The 15,470-nt window shown below is 38.7% G+C and overlaps 1 protein-coding gene across 1 annotated transcript in view; it reads left to right on the top strand.

Annotated features, from left to right (window-relative positions):
* Positions 1 to 15,470, top strand: part of THADA (THADA armadillo repeat containing) — a 165,138-nt gene that overhangs the window by 134,124 nt on the left and 15,544 nt on the right. The window contains exon 35 of the mRNA XM_086743213.1: positions 1,806 to 1,937. Within this exon, the coding sequence (XP_086599339.1) occupies positions 1,806 to 1,937 (132 nt within the window). The remainder of the gene's footprint in view (positions 1 to 1,805; positions 1,938 to 15,470) is intronic.

Raw genomic sequence — 15,470 nt, 5'->3', positions numbered from 1 at the left:
AATCACAACAGAAAAGCCCCCAGGACCTTGGTAAGCAAACAACCTGAACCTATTCTTTGCTCTGAGAATTGAGCCTGGGAAAGAAAGATGAAGAACCACCCTCCGTACTACCTAGAATTATCAGTTTGGCGTTTGTCACAACTGTGAAATTGTCAAGTACTCCAATGAGAATTTAGGGAATCAAGGGCGTGATCTGGTGTTTAGTTGCAGTGATATAAACCCAGAATCATTCCTTAAAGTTAAAGAATTCGGTTATGCATATATAAACAGCTTTCACTTTTTTGCCTTTTTCTGCATTAGCTTGCTTGACCACATATAGTACAAAGAAGAAGTCAAAGAAAATGGTGGTTGTATGAAATGGAGTTGTAGTCATTCCCATAAGCTTCCATTAAGTACACTCATAAGAGGAAGAGGGTGAATGCCAATCTGTATGTTCTGGATGACCCCATCATCTCTCCATTGTGTTGCTTAAGGGTTTAGAAAAAGTCTTTCTGCAAAATCCATTTACAGACTTTCACCTCTCCTGGAGATACAGTAAACACTTGTCTAGGCGGAAAGCTGACCATTGTATCTAGAAGGAAGTATTTATTCTGCTCTAGCTGTGCCAGTACAACATTATTGGATGTGTCATGCTAGAAAAATGCAGCTTCTTTCTGAGATAATTGTACTTCATGCTATTCCCACATAAGGAAGTTATATGAAATACAAGAGTGCTTCTTCTGCCTGTGTAGTAAAGCCTCAAGCAATTAATTTTAGTGAAGCATTGAAATACAATTAATAGTCTGGCTAGCCTTGTAATACAAATCTCTGATAGACCTGTTGATAACATGCTTGAAGAAAACCAGCACAGCAGTGAAGCACCAATTTTGTTGTTCTCTGTGATCACCCAAAAGTAGTGTCTAACAGCTGGCTGCCTCTAAAGGAGACCTTCCAGTGGATTCCTGTAATAAGGATGTTCAACGAGAGCTGAAAAGTCAGCTGGAAAGTACCCCAGCAAACCTGTGAGTGCAGCCTTGTGACTGCAGCTGGTCGTCCTTAGTGTGACACTGTGTGACGGCACATGGGTTTGCAAGTGGAGCATGGCTTGTGAGATGTGAAATGCCACTGGGGTGGTGTGTGGAGTCTACCTGTTCGAGGTTTACCAGATGAACACCTCCCTCTTAGCAGTTAGCTCTGTCCTAACTGCATGCAGGTAATTACCCCATGGATTAAACGTGGCTTGCTTCCAACAGATAGTGGGTAGAAGGGTGGCAGGGCATGTTGGTGAGTGGTAGAGTGAGGTGGATATGGGAGAAGGAGGTGACAGGTAGATCCCAGGAAGGTGGGATTGTTTGCCATATCCTGCAGAGCATGGCATTTGTGGCCAGCACTACTGACAGTATCTGAACAAAACTTGGATTGGCAGCCCCTGCTCCAGGCAGATTGCAGCAGCAAATCTGTGATCACAGTGTGTTGATCAGTCTCCAGTGGCAAAACTTGTGCTGTTGCCAAACGGAAATTCTGCACTCCTAGAAGCTGTAGAAAATTCAGAGCACCCATGGTTTAAAGTTGAACCCAGATTAAGAGAGGTCCGTTCTTTTATCTGTTGCGCGCTGTTTAAACCAAGTCTGAGTCAACCCTCTAGATAAAGCTCACACATGCTGAAAATATTTTGATCATATTGCCAGTTGTTTTCCCAGTGCTTTGCCAATGCATTTCTCCTGCCCATGTTTCAGTGTTTCACTGCATTTGTTATATTTAAGTGTGGAAACAGAGCTCTAACGTCTTTGAAATAGAATCTATTTTTTCTCCATAAATAAATATAGGACTGTCCGATACCCTTGCTATGTGGAAATGTGTGATTCTGCTGCTGCAGAATGAAGATTTGGTAGTGAGGGATGCTGCTGCTGAGGTTATACAAGTGGCACAGTTTCAAAAAAAGAGCAGTAAAGGAACAGGTATGTTAACTTTTCTTTACTTTTAAATATTATTGGATACTTGGGAGACAAAAGTACTTCTCTTCTCATCGCAAACTTCTTGCTGGCTGTAAAGTTGTCCATGCGTCTTCTGTAAACACATACCATGGGAGATAAGTGAGTTACAATGTTTGACACCCACAGTGCTTCAGTATTTTGCTTTTACTGTTCTTGATGTAATTTGCATATGGTTACATGGGTGTGTAAAAAGAACAACAGCAGTATGCAGCTTTATGGTTCTCGCTGTGATGAATCAACTATCACATAATTTCAGATTTTGTAAGTTCTTTAATACTAGCTTTGGTCTAATAGAATGCAGTGGAAGACACTCTGAATCCCAGGTGATTATAACAGCCTGATCACAGAGAGACAGCAATCTGGGAAATGGTATTCAACTCGTTGATTCATTATTAGACCTTGAAATCCATTTAGATCCAGATCAACAAAGACAATTCCCAGCACACCCACAATGTGCTTTCGAGGATGTGGGCCTTTTTGTCTGCATGCCCTAGTTTACTCAACCCTATTAATTTTAAAATAGCCACAAAATTGAGTAGGCTTAACTAATTAATGTGCTTTTCTTTGAGAGTCTTTGCTGATGCATTCTTCCATGTGTTGTGAATAAATTAGAATTTGCTACCAAGCTCATCTCTCTCTGGTGGTCCCTACCGGTGCTGCTCAGTAACGCCTGTACCAACTTGTCTGCAGTCAGTTCAAATTAGTCAGCCATCTCCATGTGAACTTTTGCTAGACTGGAGATAAAGCAGCTCTGTGGTTAAAAAAAAATAAGAAAAGGCAGTGAAAATGTATGTTTGCCACTACTGTAGATAGAGGTAGCCAGGAATGTGCTGATGTGGCAGATGTGGTTTTGAGCTGGCACTGTTGAGGCACAGTCCTATGGAGCAGGAGAAGGTAAAAGGAGGGATGCGTTGATGGATGGCTTTCATCTTGTTAAATCACGCAGCTCTGATTCCAGCACTCTTATCACAGCTCTGGACATTTATCTAGTCCCAGCTACAGTTCTCTTGAGTATCAAGAATCTCTGCATGTGTGTGCCTCAGGTCCTCAACACCTCAAGATGGTACTCTCTCTGGAAATAATACAATGCTGGGTTTTCTCTCTGGCTCCTTGTATCATCTCTGTTCTTGCTTGTTGTATCCCTGTGCCAAGGGATATTGCCCTGTAACTGGATGAGAGCTTTGTCCTACTAGTTAATACTAAGGTCACATCACTGCTAGCTGTTATAACTTATCATTTTGTAAAGCAGAAGTGGCCATAATCAAGGAAATAATGCCATAATTGTTTTTATTTGCTATGTTCCTAGTTAGGATAGGGACCCCCTCCCCAAACACGTTAACCCCTTAGTTATACTTATTTGTGCCTTTCTATTCTTTCACTTAAACTGCTTTTAATGAACTCAGTGTCTTTTGTCTGTGACTAGCAAAGAACACTGCTTTTGAAAAGATAGAATCCAGTTTATTTTCACCTCCGTTTTACATTATTATCGTTCCTTCCTATGGTCTCTTTTTTCCCCACTGAACTGCTTTAACTTTTTGTACTTTGCTTTCTACTTTTTAGGGGAGGAGGGCAAGGAGTTTTGCCCCTGTGGCTTTTGTTTCCAACCAGATTAAAGTAATCTTACCTTTGAATGTTGTTTGTGACGTCCATTACCCCCTTTCTTTTCATGTGCCCTTGAGAGCATGCAATATGTTTGGATCTGGGGTTTAGACATTTCATGGGTCACCAGTGCTCTCTGTCCTGGCCATTTTCCCTATTACATTGAAATATCTACTTATTTTTTCTCAGTTTTCATAGCTGGAAAGTCTACTCTTTCATCACAACACTGATTTTAAAATATCTAAGCTGATCCATTGAAATTCATTAGAAGCCATAAACCAGCTGTCTTTAAACCTTTTGTTTGATAACAAATTGCTGGATATCTTACATTGACTGACGTTTCATTTCCATTATATGATGACAAAGAAGTATTGTGGCCCAGCAGTTTTATCATGAGATCAGAAAGAGGAATGGATGTTTAGAAACCCATTTTCATATGTTCTGTAATTGTTTCAGTTTTATTTTGTTGCCATTACTACTAGCTAACATGAGAAAGTAAAGAGACTGTTATAATTTCAGCTTCATTTGTGCATGAAAAATTTGTATGTGCTAGTAGCCGTTATACTGTAGCCACTGTAGAAATAGGTTATGGTGTGTTTCACCTTTTACTGCTATTAATCTAGCATACGCAGAGTGGGAATGCTGCTTACAAAATCAAAGCACTGGATTTGCCAGAAATTTTGGCACTAGCATCATTATATCCACTCTTCACAAAATCTCTCACTGTGTACACAATGTGCGAGGTGGTAAGGCTGTAGCTGCCTACAGAACTGTGTTATCAGTTTAGGGAACCAACACCTTAAATGTTTCATTTATATGTGAGATCCAAAAGGATCCCTGATTAAAGCCTGACAACTGCCCCTGCCCCTCATGCACAATACAAGCTGGCATTTGGTTTTCCTGTGAAAGAATAGAGTATGAGAGGGTGTATACTTGTGTCTAACAGCTGGGCCAAGACTGAATTTGTATTCTGCTTCAGCAGAGTAAGATGTGTGAAGTTAAACTGTTTTGTAATAATAACAAAGTTATTTACATGGAGTGTTCGTATAGTTATTATAGGAGATTTTTCCTTCATATACATGTTGCTGAATAACAGTACAAAGGTGTAGCAGTATGATAGTGTCAAATAGTAGGTGTTTTCGGGTCATTTATAGATGGTGAAACTGGAGGCAAATGACCCCATCTATTAGTGTGGTTTCACTTCCAGTAACAGCTCCTATCTTGTGTAATTCTTTGAAATGTTATGTGAGCATATGAACTTAGTTTCTTGTTATTCCTTCATGGCTTTTAGTGGAGGCAAAACTCCCAATTTCCTCAAGTAACTAATCCATGCAGCTTTGGATCACTCAAATTATGAGAGCAGTAACCTTGCAGAGTCTGAAATGCACAGTAACCCAATGTTATACAAGAACCCTGTGAAAATTGCAGCCCCCATTTTCATCTGAAAGGAGAAAAGCTCAGCAGACCAAACATTGACCCACAGCAGGGTTCCTGTCCTCACTGTAGCCCAGCCTTCACCCCCCAAGAAAACCCCTACAAAACCTACTGGGTTTTGTAGAAGGCAAGGACTTCCACTGTTACCAGTAAAGTTCATTTTTAAAATTTCTTTTATTCATATAGAGAAGCTTAATTTAATTTTGTAATATATATAAAAGTTCATAATTAGTAGGGGAAGTCACTGAGTTTGGCTGACAGCAGTCATTTTCTGAGAAGAGCAGGTCAAACAGAATCCTGTCTTGCTAGAAAGGAGAAAACCTTTTGTTTTCCTTGCTAAAAATACCAACTTAGCAGGTAGTTAAGGTTTTTCTAATAACTTGGACAATATAAACCCCATCTGTAACTCAAGGTATTGTATGTACGCTTTGTTGTTGTTTCCTCATGCATTGAGGTGTAAACTTCTAGGGGATTGTTTTATTCCTTTTAGTATGAGGGAGGGTACAGGAAGTATTGTATTCAGTGTAAATGTAGAATAGCTGCTTTGAAATCTAATTAAATTAGTGACCCATGGCTGTGTAAAGTCTAGACCTATTCACAGCAGCGTTTCTTATCCAAGAGGGTTACTCCTTACAAGAAAGATCATTTAAGTCAGGGAAATAGGAGTTTGCTTTCTGTACTGATGATCACTTTACTGAATATCCTGAAAAATTCAGGTAACTCAGTGTTAAAACAAAAACTGTATTCTTCGGTGTAATTTTCTTCTATGGCTTTTTTTTTTTTTCAATCTAGAGAAGCGTTACCTTAGGTAAAGTAATGATCTTGTCAGTATTAGAGAACTTTGAATAAACTGTTTCTTGCTATTATAGCTAAGCCAGTGCAATTCTGTAAAACTCTCTATAAAAAATACCTTTAGTCAGCTTAACCTTTATGCTGGTAAATTACCAAATTAACCTTAAATAGGTTTAAGAGCATTTTTAGTGTTCTCAGCATTACCACCAATTTAGCTGATTTTAAAAATTGAGCTGAATCAAGCTTAGAGCAATTAGATTGACAGACTTAAGTAAATCTTTTGAAAGTGCCTGAATGATTTAGCAGCCTAAATATTCTTCTCCAGTATAATTTACACCTTTGGGAACCTTCCGCTACATTTATAGTGAAATAGCAGCATAGTATAGAGATGAGCAAGTTAGCTGATGGACTTCCACACAACTGATGGAAGTTGTGTGGCTGCAGCACAAGTTAGATAAATGGCCCAGCCTGGGCACCACCCTCACTGGATGCCTTGTAAGCGTCTTTGAAAATCAGTCCAGTGATGTTGTTATTATTTCCCTTAGTTCTTGAATAATTCTGAGAATAGGATTGGGGCTATAAATGTGATCAATTTTGAACATATTGCTGATGTAATCCACTGGCCAAAAATCCAGATATATTAATGCTGTTCCTTCTGTTACCGTTTCACTTGCTTAAGAAATAAGTAATAGATGATACTCCTGTGCCAGGAGTTTCTGAACAAAAGACAATGCAAAGCTCTCTTCTGTTCTCTTGATGGTTGGTCCCTTCCTGATAGATTCTACTTTTTATCTTCAGAAAAAAATAATCAGTGAAAATGACAGATGTCCTGTTTTTTTTTATTCACCAGCAAAACCCCATTATTAGCTGGCTGGTTTAAAGAAGCTGATTCCCCCTTCTGAAGGGTGTCCTCTTGGGGAGGTGGCAGCACTGTTCTACAGAGCAGATTGGGTTGAGATTCTTGTGGAAGTCTTCATTGCCGGTATTGACCTGGGCTGTAGTGGCCCATAGTATCTCAGCCCTTTCTTACTGTATCAGACTAAATGCATGTGGGAGCCTTTTAGCAACTTTTGTTTTCTTATTGACTAGAAAGTATAAATGTGAGTAAAGGGAGAAGTTAAAAGGTGCTGCTTGGGGGAGACAAAGAAAAAAATAGAATTTAATTAGCTGAAAGAACTAAAACATTTTCAAGGTGACTTTGAATTCCTTTCTAGGCTTTAGCATTTGACTGAGTAGAATCCTTCTCTTTGTGAACAGTGCCGTCTCCTTGGCATGAAGAAAAGCAAAGCTGCACCTCTTTTTTTTTCACACATGATGAATATAGAAGGTAAATTCAAAATAAACTTACTCATGAATCTAGAGTAGGTGTCTCTGTCATGAAGGTGTGTGCAAGAAGGCTTATTTGCATGTGGTTTTTTGGGGGGTGGTGGTGTAAATAAGCCTTAACAGAGGTAAGAAAGGAGAAGTTAAGAGAAGATGAGACTAACTGTATTAACATCTGAAAGAGATGAGAATAAATTCTGCACAGATTTATGTTTTTTGTTTCTATCCTCTCAAAATCTTCCTCAGCGAACCTAAAGCTGTGCAGAAGTTTTTGTACATATGTGCCCTAAGAAGATCTAGTAAATCACTTGAGTGAGAGATAAGAGATAACGCAGTCTGTGTGATGTTAATGCAGCACAATGGTCTGGCGTTCATCATCAGCACCACAGGTGATATCAGCAAATCATGGGTGACGGGCATGATCCCAAAACTTGTACCCCAAATGTCCTTTATGACTGATCCATGAAGTATTTCAGGGCAAGTGACTCAGATTTAATCTGCTCCAGTTTCTAGTGAAACAGTGAAGAGTAAATGCTGGGCAAACCTAAAATGCTAAAAATACCATTGTCATTGGTAGTGTTCAGCTGCCTGATAAAAGCATTCCACATATTGTACAGGAAACAGTCAAGAAAGATACTTTATTTTAATTGCTGCCTCAAGTGCTTGTTGGCATGTGAAACTGTTTTCAAACTATTCCTTGAACTATGTGCAAACTTTGGCCATGGCAAAAGGAGCTTTTCTTCCACATGTTCACTGTTGGATAAACGCGTTAGATAGATTTCTTAAAGCATCAGTTCATCAGCATGTCGAGTTAACCCTTCTCTCCCCTGACCTAACTGTTTACCTACAAAGTGTGAAGTCCGTGCTGTCAGAAGGGAGCGGGAGAGTAACTGGGGTTTAGAACCTGTGCACCACTGCTGTGTGCAGTATTCAAAGTGTGAGTCACTGTGTCTCTCTCTCGATAAGCATATAAAGGAGGGATGCTAACAGGATGTTCAGAACTCTCCTTTTCATATGACTAATGTGGTCATCCTCTTGCCAAACTTGGGGACAGTTTCACCAGTTTTTGCTCTATTTCTGTGTTGGCCTAGCCTTCTCTTGAGGCAAATGGGAGAATTGCGGTGAGTAAAACAAGTGTCAGGTTACTGTGATCCTGGACAAAGATTAATGTGTATGGTTCAACTTTTCTCATGCACTGGATGACTTGCCCTGATGTTCAGGTTAGGCTAATAGACCTCTGAGGCCCCAAACAACTCCTTTAGTTGTGGCTCTTAAAACCAGTTCTGGCAGCTGCTTGGCTTTGAGGAATAAGTCGTAATTACCTGAACGTAAACTAGGGAACGGCACGCTTGCAAACTGGTTTGAGGATGCATTAACCGGAGTCTGTGGCAGGGTCATAGGTGATAGATTTCCTTTTCTTGATTTAAGTCAGACTTGTGCATTTTCTTCTCTCTTCCGAGATTTGAATTTCTTTTCTATTTAGAGAATTGATGAGAGGTTACAAAAAGCACAAAGTCAGAACTTGTCTGCAAAAAGAACTGTGCTGAAACTGCTGTCTGGAGCTTTTCCACTAGCCAGCCTGAAAATGGAGGTTGTTCGTTAGTGCTGTGGATGGTTATAGCTGCATACAGAAGATTGAACATCTTCATTCATGACATTAACTGCTATGGTGCGGGAAGTTAAGAGCTTCCCACAATTGAATCCATCTCAGGTCTTTCCTACTGCCCTGGGTAGGAAAAAACAGTGAATTGGAAAGAACATTGCAAAAGTACTTATTGTCATCCATTAGTTTCAAGCTACTTTGAGAGTCTCTTAGAATTTTGGAATCTGTTGGTCAGAAAAATCTCACAGTCACATCTCATGATAGGCCACGGGTTGCTTGGGAATGGTCCAGAAGTTCTCACTTCTGGGTTACTAATGGAAAACTGCCAATCGTGTTAGCCAGAATATGTTTTTGTTCCTTGTACTGGGGACAAGTGGAAGGAAGGTTAATGAATTTTTTTTCTGGGATCAGCTCCAGGATTTCTTCTGCATTGACAGCCTTCTTGATAACTGGCTTCTGGTAACTAGATGTGCAGCTCACTAAAAAGAACTTGATTTCTAAACCTGCTGTAAAAGAGGAGTGTTTTGAGCTGAATTTTAGAATTTAAATGGGAGGTGGCATTTGTCCAAATGGCCTTTAAGCAGTGGAAAGCAGAAAAGGCACATGGACAAGACCCATCTAAGCAGAAGGAGAAGTGAGTATGACAAAGACACAATACAATCAAAAGCAGAAGCAGCTCACAGCAAAGCAGAGCTGCTCCTGTTGCAGAACGAGATAATTTTCTACACGTTAAATTTATTATTAAAAGATTGTGCATGGAGACCACGTAATAGCCTATGTCAAAAGCAATACTTCTTGCAGCCTCAGTGGAGAGATATAAAGTAGTGGCAGCAGTCTGCGGTGTTATATTCAAACATGATGTAGGACTGTATTCAGAGGTGCTGTAAGGTGGTGACATCTCTTCGGTTGTATTAGATAAGGCATGTTGAGGACAGGAGGAAAGGTCAAATAGCCACCTGTGTATTCTGGGAACAGGCAGAAAAATTGTCCTAGCGAAGGAGGCAGCGAGTGTGCTGCTGAGAATTACTAGGACACTCTGCATGGTGAAGTGCACTAGATGTTACTGAAAAGTACTTTAAACCGTGGAAGGTAACATCACTGATAATGTACCTAGGCTATCTGTATTGTAGGATCATAAGTATAATGGGGTTCACAGAGAAAAAGGACAACATTCTCCTTAAAATGTTGAATGTTCAGCCTTCTGCTTAAGGGACCGTACCTCTTGCTGCATCTTTTTTTTCCCCTCCCATGCCTTTAATGGTGAATACTTCCTGATGGACACGCACAGAGCAGGATTTATGCAGGGAGACAAATGTGTAACGATGACCATTTAAATCCTGGCAAATTAAATGGAGAGTAAATACCTGTGCTAGTTGCTGACTACCTGATGACTGTGGTGACCTTACATTCAAGAAGTTTATTCCAGAAAGCAAAATGACACGTGGTAGAGATTATGAAATACTTAGTGTGGCCAGAAGCTATAATTTGGGGTTTTTTACATCTGCTGTAATAGTTCTAAGGAGGTAACAATTACAGGTCAGTTGCAAGGATGAAAGAATTGTGGTCTAGGAGTGTAAATTAATTCATCTGATTTCTCTGCTAGAATAAATTTAGAGCTGTTTCAGGAGCAGATTTGATCTGTAGCTTAGTTGTATTGTATTTTTATGCTAATAGGTATATATTGGTTCTTTGTAATCATATTTATTTTCTATCTGACATTCTTGTTTCATAAGCTAAAAATCTCTCCTATTGTTATGAAAACTTTTGGAAGATCTGATTGGGAAGTGATTGAGATCTTTTAGATTGTATTTGTAATATGACTGTTTCCTGGTTTAATGGTGACTCTTGGGTAATGTTTAGATGTTGTCCCTAAGTACAGAGGAAAACTTGGCTGACAAAAATAGAAAATCAGCTTCAATAATATTTTTCAGAAAACTCTTCGGTAATTACCTTTGGGCTCAGAGACCCACCGCCAAATATGTTGACTGCCTTTTTTTTTTCTTTCTGATGTCAGTTATTTTCTCTTTAGTCACAAAGACAGAGTAGAGGAAGGCTCTTTGCTATTTGCACCTTACCTACTAAACTTGGAGTCTTTGTGTCCGAGTGGAGTATTAATGAAGAATCATTTACTTGAAACCAAAGTGAATTCACACCCTCTTGCATTTTTTAATGAAGCTTCCGAAGTTTATGAAACCAGACTTTCTGATGCATGCTGTAAAAGTGTTGTCCCTGTTAGCTTAACAAGTGTGTGCCCTTTTGATACAAGCAAAATAGCACCACTACTGATCTTCCTCTGCTTTTAAAACATTACACTTTATTTCTGAGAGATATCTATGGTATTTTAGTGTTTTAAAAAAATGTATGTGTGTGTGTTTCTTTTATTGGTTTCCTTTTTACTCCTGGATTAATTATAGAAAAAGTAAGCAGCAGTGTTAATTAGCATCATTGGAAAAAAAAAAAAAGTTTTGCAAGCCAGGCCAGTAAACTATGCAAAATCAGCCTCTCCAGGAGTAAACAAAAACTGAAGGACTGATCACATTCTTCTGACAGAGCTGTTTCATGCTTTCTCTGATCGAGCTGAGAGTGCAGAAGAACTAGTGGTTTGGAACAAAAGTACTTTCTTCACAAAAGAGTGAAATAATGTCAAGGAACACCAGGTGAAAATAAATTGTATTATCTGCCCTATGTTGACTAGTTTTTACAGCTAGGTCATGAAGAGTTGTGGTGTTTCTTATTGTTTTGTTTTCTTGCTTGTTTTTTTTGTAGTAGGCATTGTGCATTGCTAATTGTGCTAAGAATGCTAAGAATCAGCAAAAATGTTCAGCTTTTTAATCACATCTAGACTTCTGAAAATGATTTTTAACAAAATTAATTTAGAGACCTAATAGAGGTTCCATGCTACATGAAGGCTGCAGGACCTGGCCTAAAATCTGCATGACATTTTGCTACTGTATTCAGCTCTTTTTGTACCAAGATTCAAATGTATTACTTGAATTAATGGACTCAAATTTTATTGATTTGAAAAAGCTGAAATTAAACTTGCAATAATAATGTTGTAGCTTGTCCTTCATCTGTAAAAATGAAGTCTGGGTACCAATTGCATTGCTTTGCTGACCAGTTCCTGCAGTTCTCTAATTGTATTAATGCTGCTCTTTCTGTTTCACTGCTGCTATGAAAGAGTAAAGCTGTCCCAAGAGATTTCTTTTTGAAAGACCAATGGCTACAGACCTGAGCAATTTGATACAGGGACAGTTATTAAAAAAAAAAAAAAAAATTAAAGCTAGGTTGTGTTGCAAAGTCTGTCAAATAACAATGGAAAAGAAATCTTGTCACTTCAAGAACAACTGTTTAATGATTAGGAACTGGGAAAAGGAAACGGGAAAGAACAGCACTGGAAGAATGAAAGGGAGTTGCATATAATTTAAAAGAAAATAATTTTCCTTTATAGAGAGCCTATTTTCTTCTAGCATCCAACCAGGGGTTAGACATGGTTGAAAATTGGGATATGGAAGTTAGTGTTGATTTTTCAAACAAATGGTGTGCTATTCTCACTGGGACTGTGCACAAAAAGGCTTTAGTTATCCATAACCTGCAACTGCCCCCTCCTCCTCAGGTTGCTTAAGATGGAGAAGGTCAAATGAGGGAAAGCACTCCAAATGAATATGGCCCAGCATCTCTGATGCTTTTGGTATCCTGAATATCAGCTTCACATCCAGTGGAGTTGACAGCCATATTTTAGAAGTTCTGATCTGAAAGATTTGAGGATGCCCTGGTAGGCACACCATACCCCCACGGCATTCTTTATAAAGGCAGAGATGGGATACCTACTGAAATCATGTCATGGGCTGGAGAGCTTGGTAAATTTTACAAGTTTTCAATTAATTATTTTCATACCTTTGTTGCCTTATACCCCTAAATGCGCAAAACTTTTATGTCTTTCTCAGTACTGTAGACATCTAGTTTGTAAATTGTTCGTATTTAACCAAAATACAATAAATGTTAGTTTAAATATTTATATTATGCATAGAAAGAATACAAAAATGTATGCTAAGAAGTGCATGTATAATGCTATGGGAAATAATAACTTTATTTTTTTCGTAAATGTTTTGCTTATGGAAAACTCTAATCAACAGCTGTGGAGAATGAATGTCTCTCTTTCAGCAGCAGAGGTTGAACAGATATCAATGGTGCAAACTTCCTCTTGTTCTGCCCTTTGCATCATAAGATATCACCTCCACAGGAACAATACTGAAAATCTGCGCAGAGCCCTATGCAAAGCATTTGTCCCATGCCCCATTTCAAGGCATGCATGTAGGATATTTATATTTATTTGTAATGCCATTTTGCACTGAGAGGTATTTGACTAAGAATGAGGAGATGAAACATTTCTGCAAGCAGATTTTGCACACAGAATTTCATTTGTGTATGTGTGGGTGGGAGTGAGGTAGGGAATATAAATACCTTTGCAAACTAACCTAAACCACCAGCTTGTCTTCACATAAGCCAGCACTAAACATTTTTAATGACCAAGATAGTACCTACCTGTGTCAGAGTCAAAGTAGCACCCTAGAATGAAAGGCGGTTTATTGTGTTACCCATTGCCTGAGCCCTAGCCTTCCCACTGATTTGGTTGCTTTAATTTGTGGTGTGTTGATGGGGAGTGGGAAGCAGTTGTGGGACACAGTGGGCTCTTACTTCAAAACCTAAAATGTGTAAAACTCGATGTCTTTTTTTTTTTTTTTTTTTTTTTTTTTGGATAATCAGCTCCAAATGAGCTCTTACAAAGGGGAACTCGGAACTGGCTTGGTTGAACAAATTGATTTCTCATGCATGAGAAAGTCAAGTTAAACATCCTTGGGAAGCCTACAAATTTAAATTTCAATAATTAGGTTTTTTATAAAGAGCTTTTCATTTGTTAGATTTAGAGCAAGACTGTTGAAATCACTTTGAGAAGCAGAATTATTTATGGCAGTTGCTTACAGTACCAGTGTAATGCCACCAGTGTAATGCCACCAGTGTAATGCATGTTTTTAATTTTGTTCCTTTGCATGGTCTGTGCTGTGTTAACGATCACCTTGTCATGCTAGCAGTGGAAAACAGTTTTATAAATAATTCTCACTGGTAAGATGAAAGTGTTAACAGAAATACTTCAGTGAAGGTCTTGATTGGCTTGATCACAGCGAAGGTTAGACTTACAATATCTTGTTACCAGGACTAATAAAACTCATTCATTTTTTCATGTACTGTTAATTACACTTTTACTTTCCCTCATATGCAGACACACACAAGTTGATTTCATGTTTGCGTGGAAGACCACCGTTATACTTTGTAGATTTAGCCTTGCTGTACTTATAAGTTCATACCCAAACAAAACCAACCCTCCCTAGTTCCAGAATCTGTGTATTGTAATACTAGAACTTCAAGGCTGTAGATTGTCGCACTTAACCTACCTTGCTCAACTTAAACCTTCTTTTGCTGTGAACAGCAGAAGATAGATTTAATTTTTTTTCTTTTTAATTTCCTCATAGTTACTGAAAGCTCTGTCTAATATCTAGGCATTAAGAAGTGCAACTAAGAATTAGATTTCCAGAATATCTTTCCTCTTTAATTCAAGTTCCTCAAATGTAAATTACTCAGGTAAATCACCGTATTGCAATATAGTGTACTAGCATCCCATATTCCATCACCACCACCTCTCAGAAACATCAGGAAAACTGGTATGTCCCATGTTCTCCGAAGGCTAGTAGCAGTAGGATCTAATAAACTTGGGTTAATGAGCAAGTCAAGAGTCTTTCAGAAAAGATGTTCCCAATTCTGATTTCCTTCTTCTAAAGTAGTGTGTGCTGTGTAGATTAGTTTAATTAGGCAAAATCATACTGAGGTGGGAAACAGTGTCTCAGGTTATATTCCAAAGTATACAGGACTTGATTCTTTGGAGCAAGAAGAATCTTGCTCTGCTAATGCAAGGTTGGTGTAGACCTTGGAGTGCAAATACAGTGGGATGTAAGGAGAGCCTAGGGATAAAGGGATCTCAGGGTGAAATGGTACTTACATATACAAACTGAATTCTGTCCTCTGCTGGTCTGTAGAACACACCTAGGGGTTTCATTTCAAATGCGTAGTAGTAGAGGCAATACAAGCAGTCTCTGCTTGACAGCTGCCTTCTTTGCCAATGTGTTTTAATTTTTGGCATTATTATCTCTGTGACACTGTGGAAGGCAATCAGAGAGTAAAGGTAAATTCTCCAAATTAAAGGATTTTATGGAATCTCATGAGTGGTGAAGGCTCAACTAGTGCCATCCATGGCAGGGTGAATTAGAATATGGCCTTTCATGGAGCAAACTCATTTGAAACATGCTGATTGAAAAATAAGCTGTTAACGACAAAAGGAGTCTTTATATTAAAGACATATATGTCTCTGTTAAAGACATATGCCAGTGTGGAGTGGAACTGCAAATGGCATTATTTATTTAAAAGAAAAGAAAAAGAAAAGAAAAGGAAAAAAAAGTTCCTTGAGCAGTGAAATGAAGGGAGTTTGGTTTTTTCATGGATTTTTTTTGCAGATAAGTGGATTCTGTAATCTGCGATGACTGAAGTTTCAGCCTTTCGCTAGGCGGGACAGTAATAGGGTCTCTTTTCTTTACCCAGCTGGCCTGTTTCATAGAAACAAGACAATATTTTGGATTCCCCTATCCTTTTTGTCAGACTGGATTGAAATTGTACAGCTGGTTCAGAAGTTGTGGTGG

The sequence above is a fragment of the Chlamydotis macqueenii genome, chromosome 3, assembly GCF_036417535.1.
Source record: "Chlamydotis macqueenii isolate bChlMac1 chromosome 3, bChlMac1.mat, whole genome shotgun sequence".
Lineage (NCBI taxonomy): Eukaryota > Metazoa > Chordata > Aves > Otidiformes > Otididae > Chlamydotis > Chlamydotis macqueenii.
Note: the sequence above shows the minus strand (reverse complement) of the source record. Positions and strands in the feature narration are given on the sequence as shown.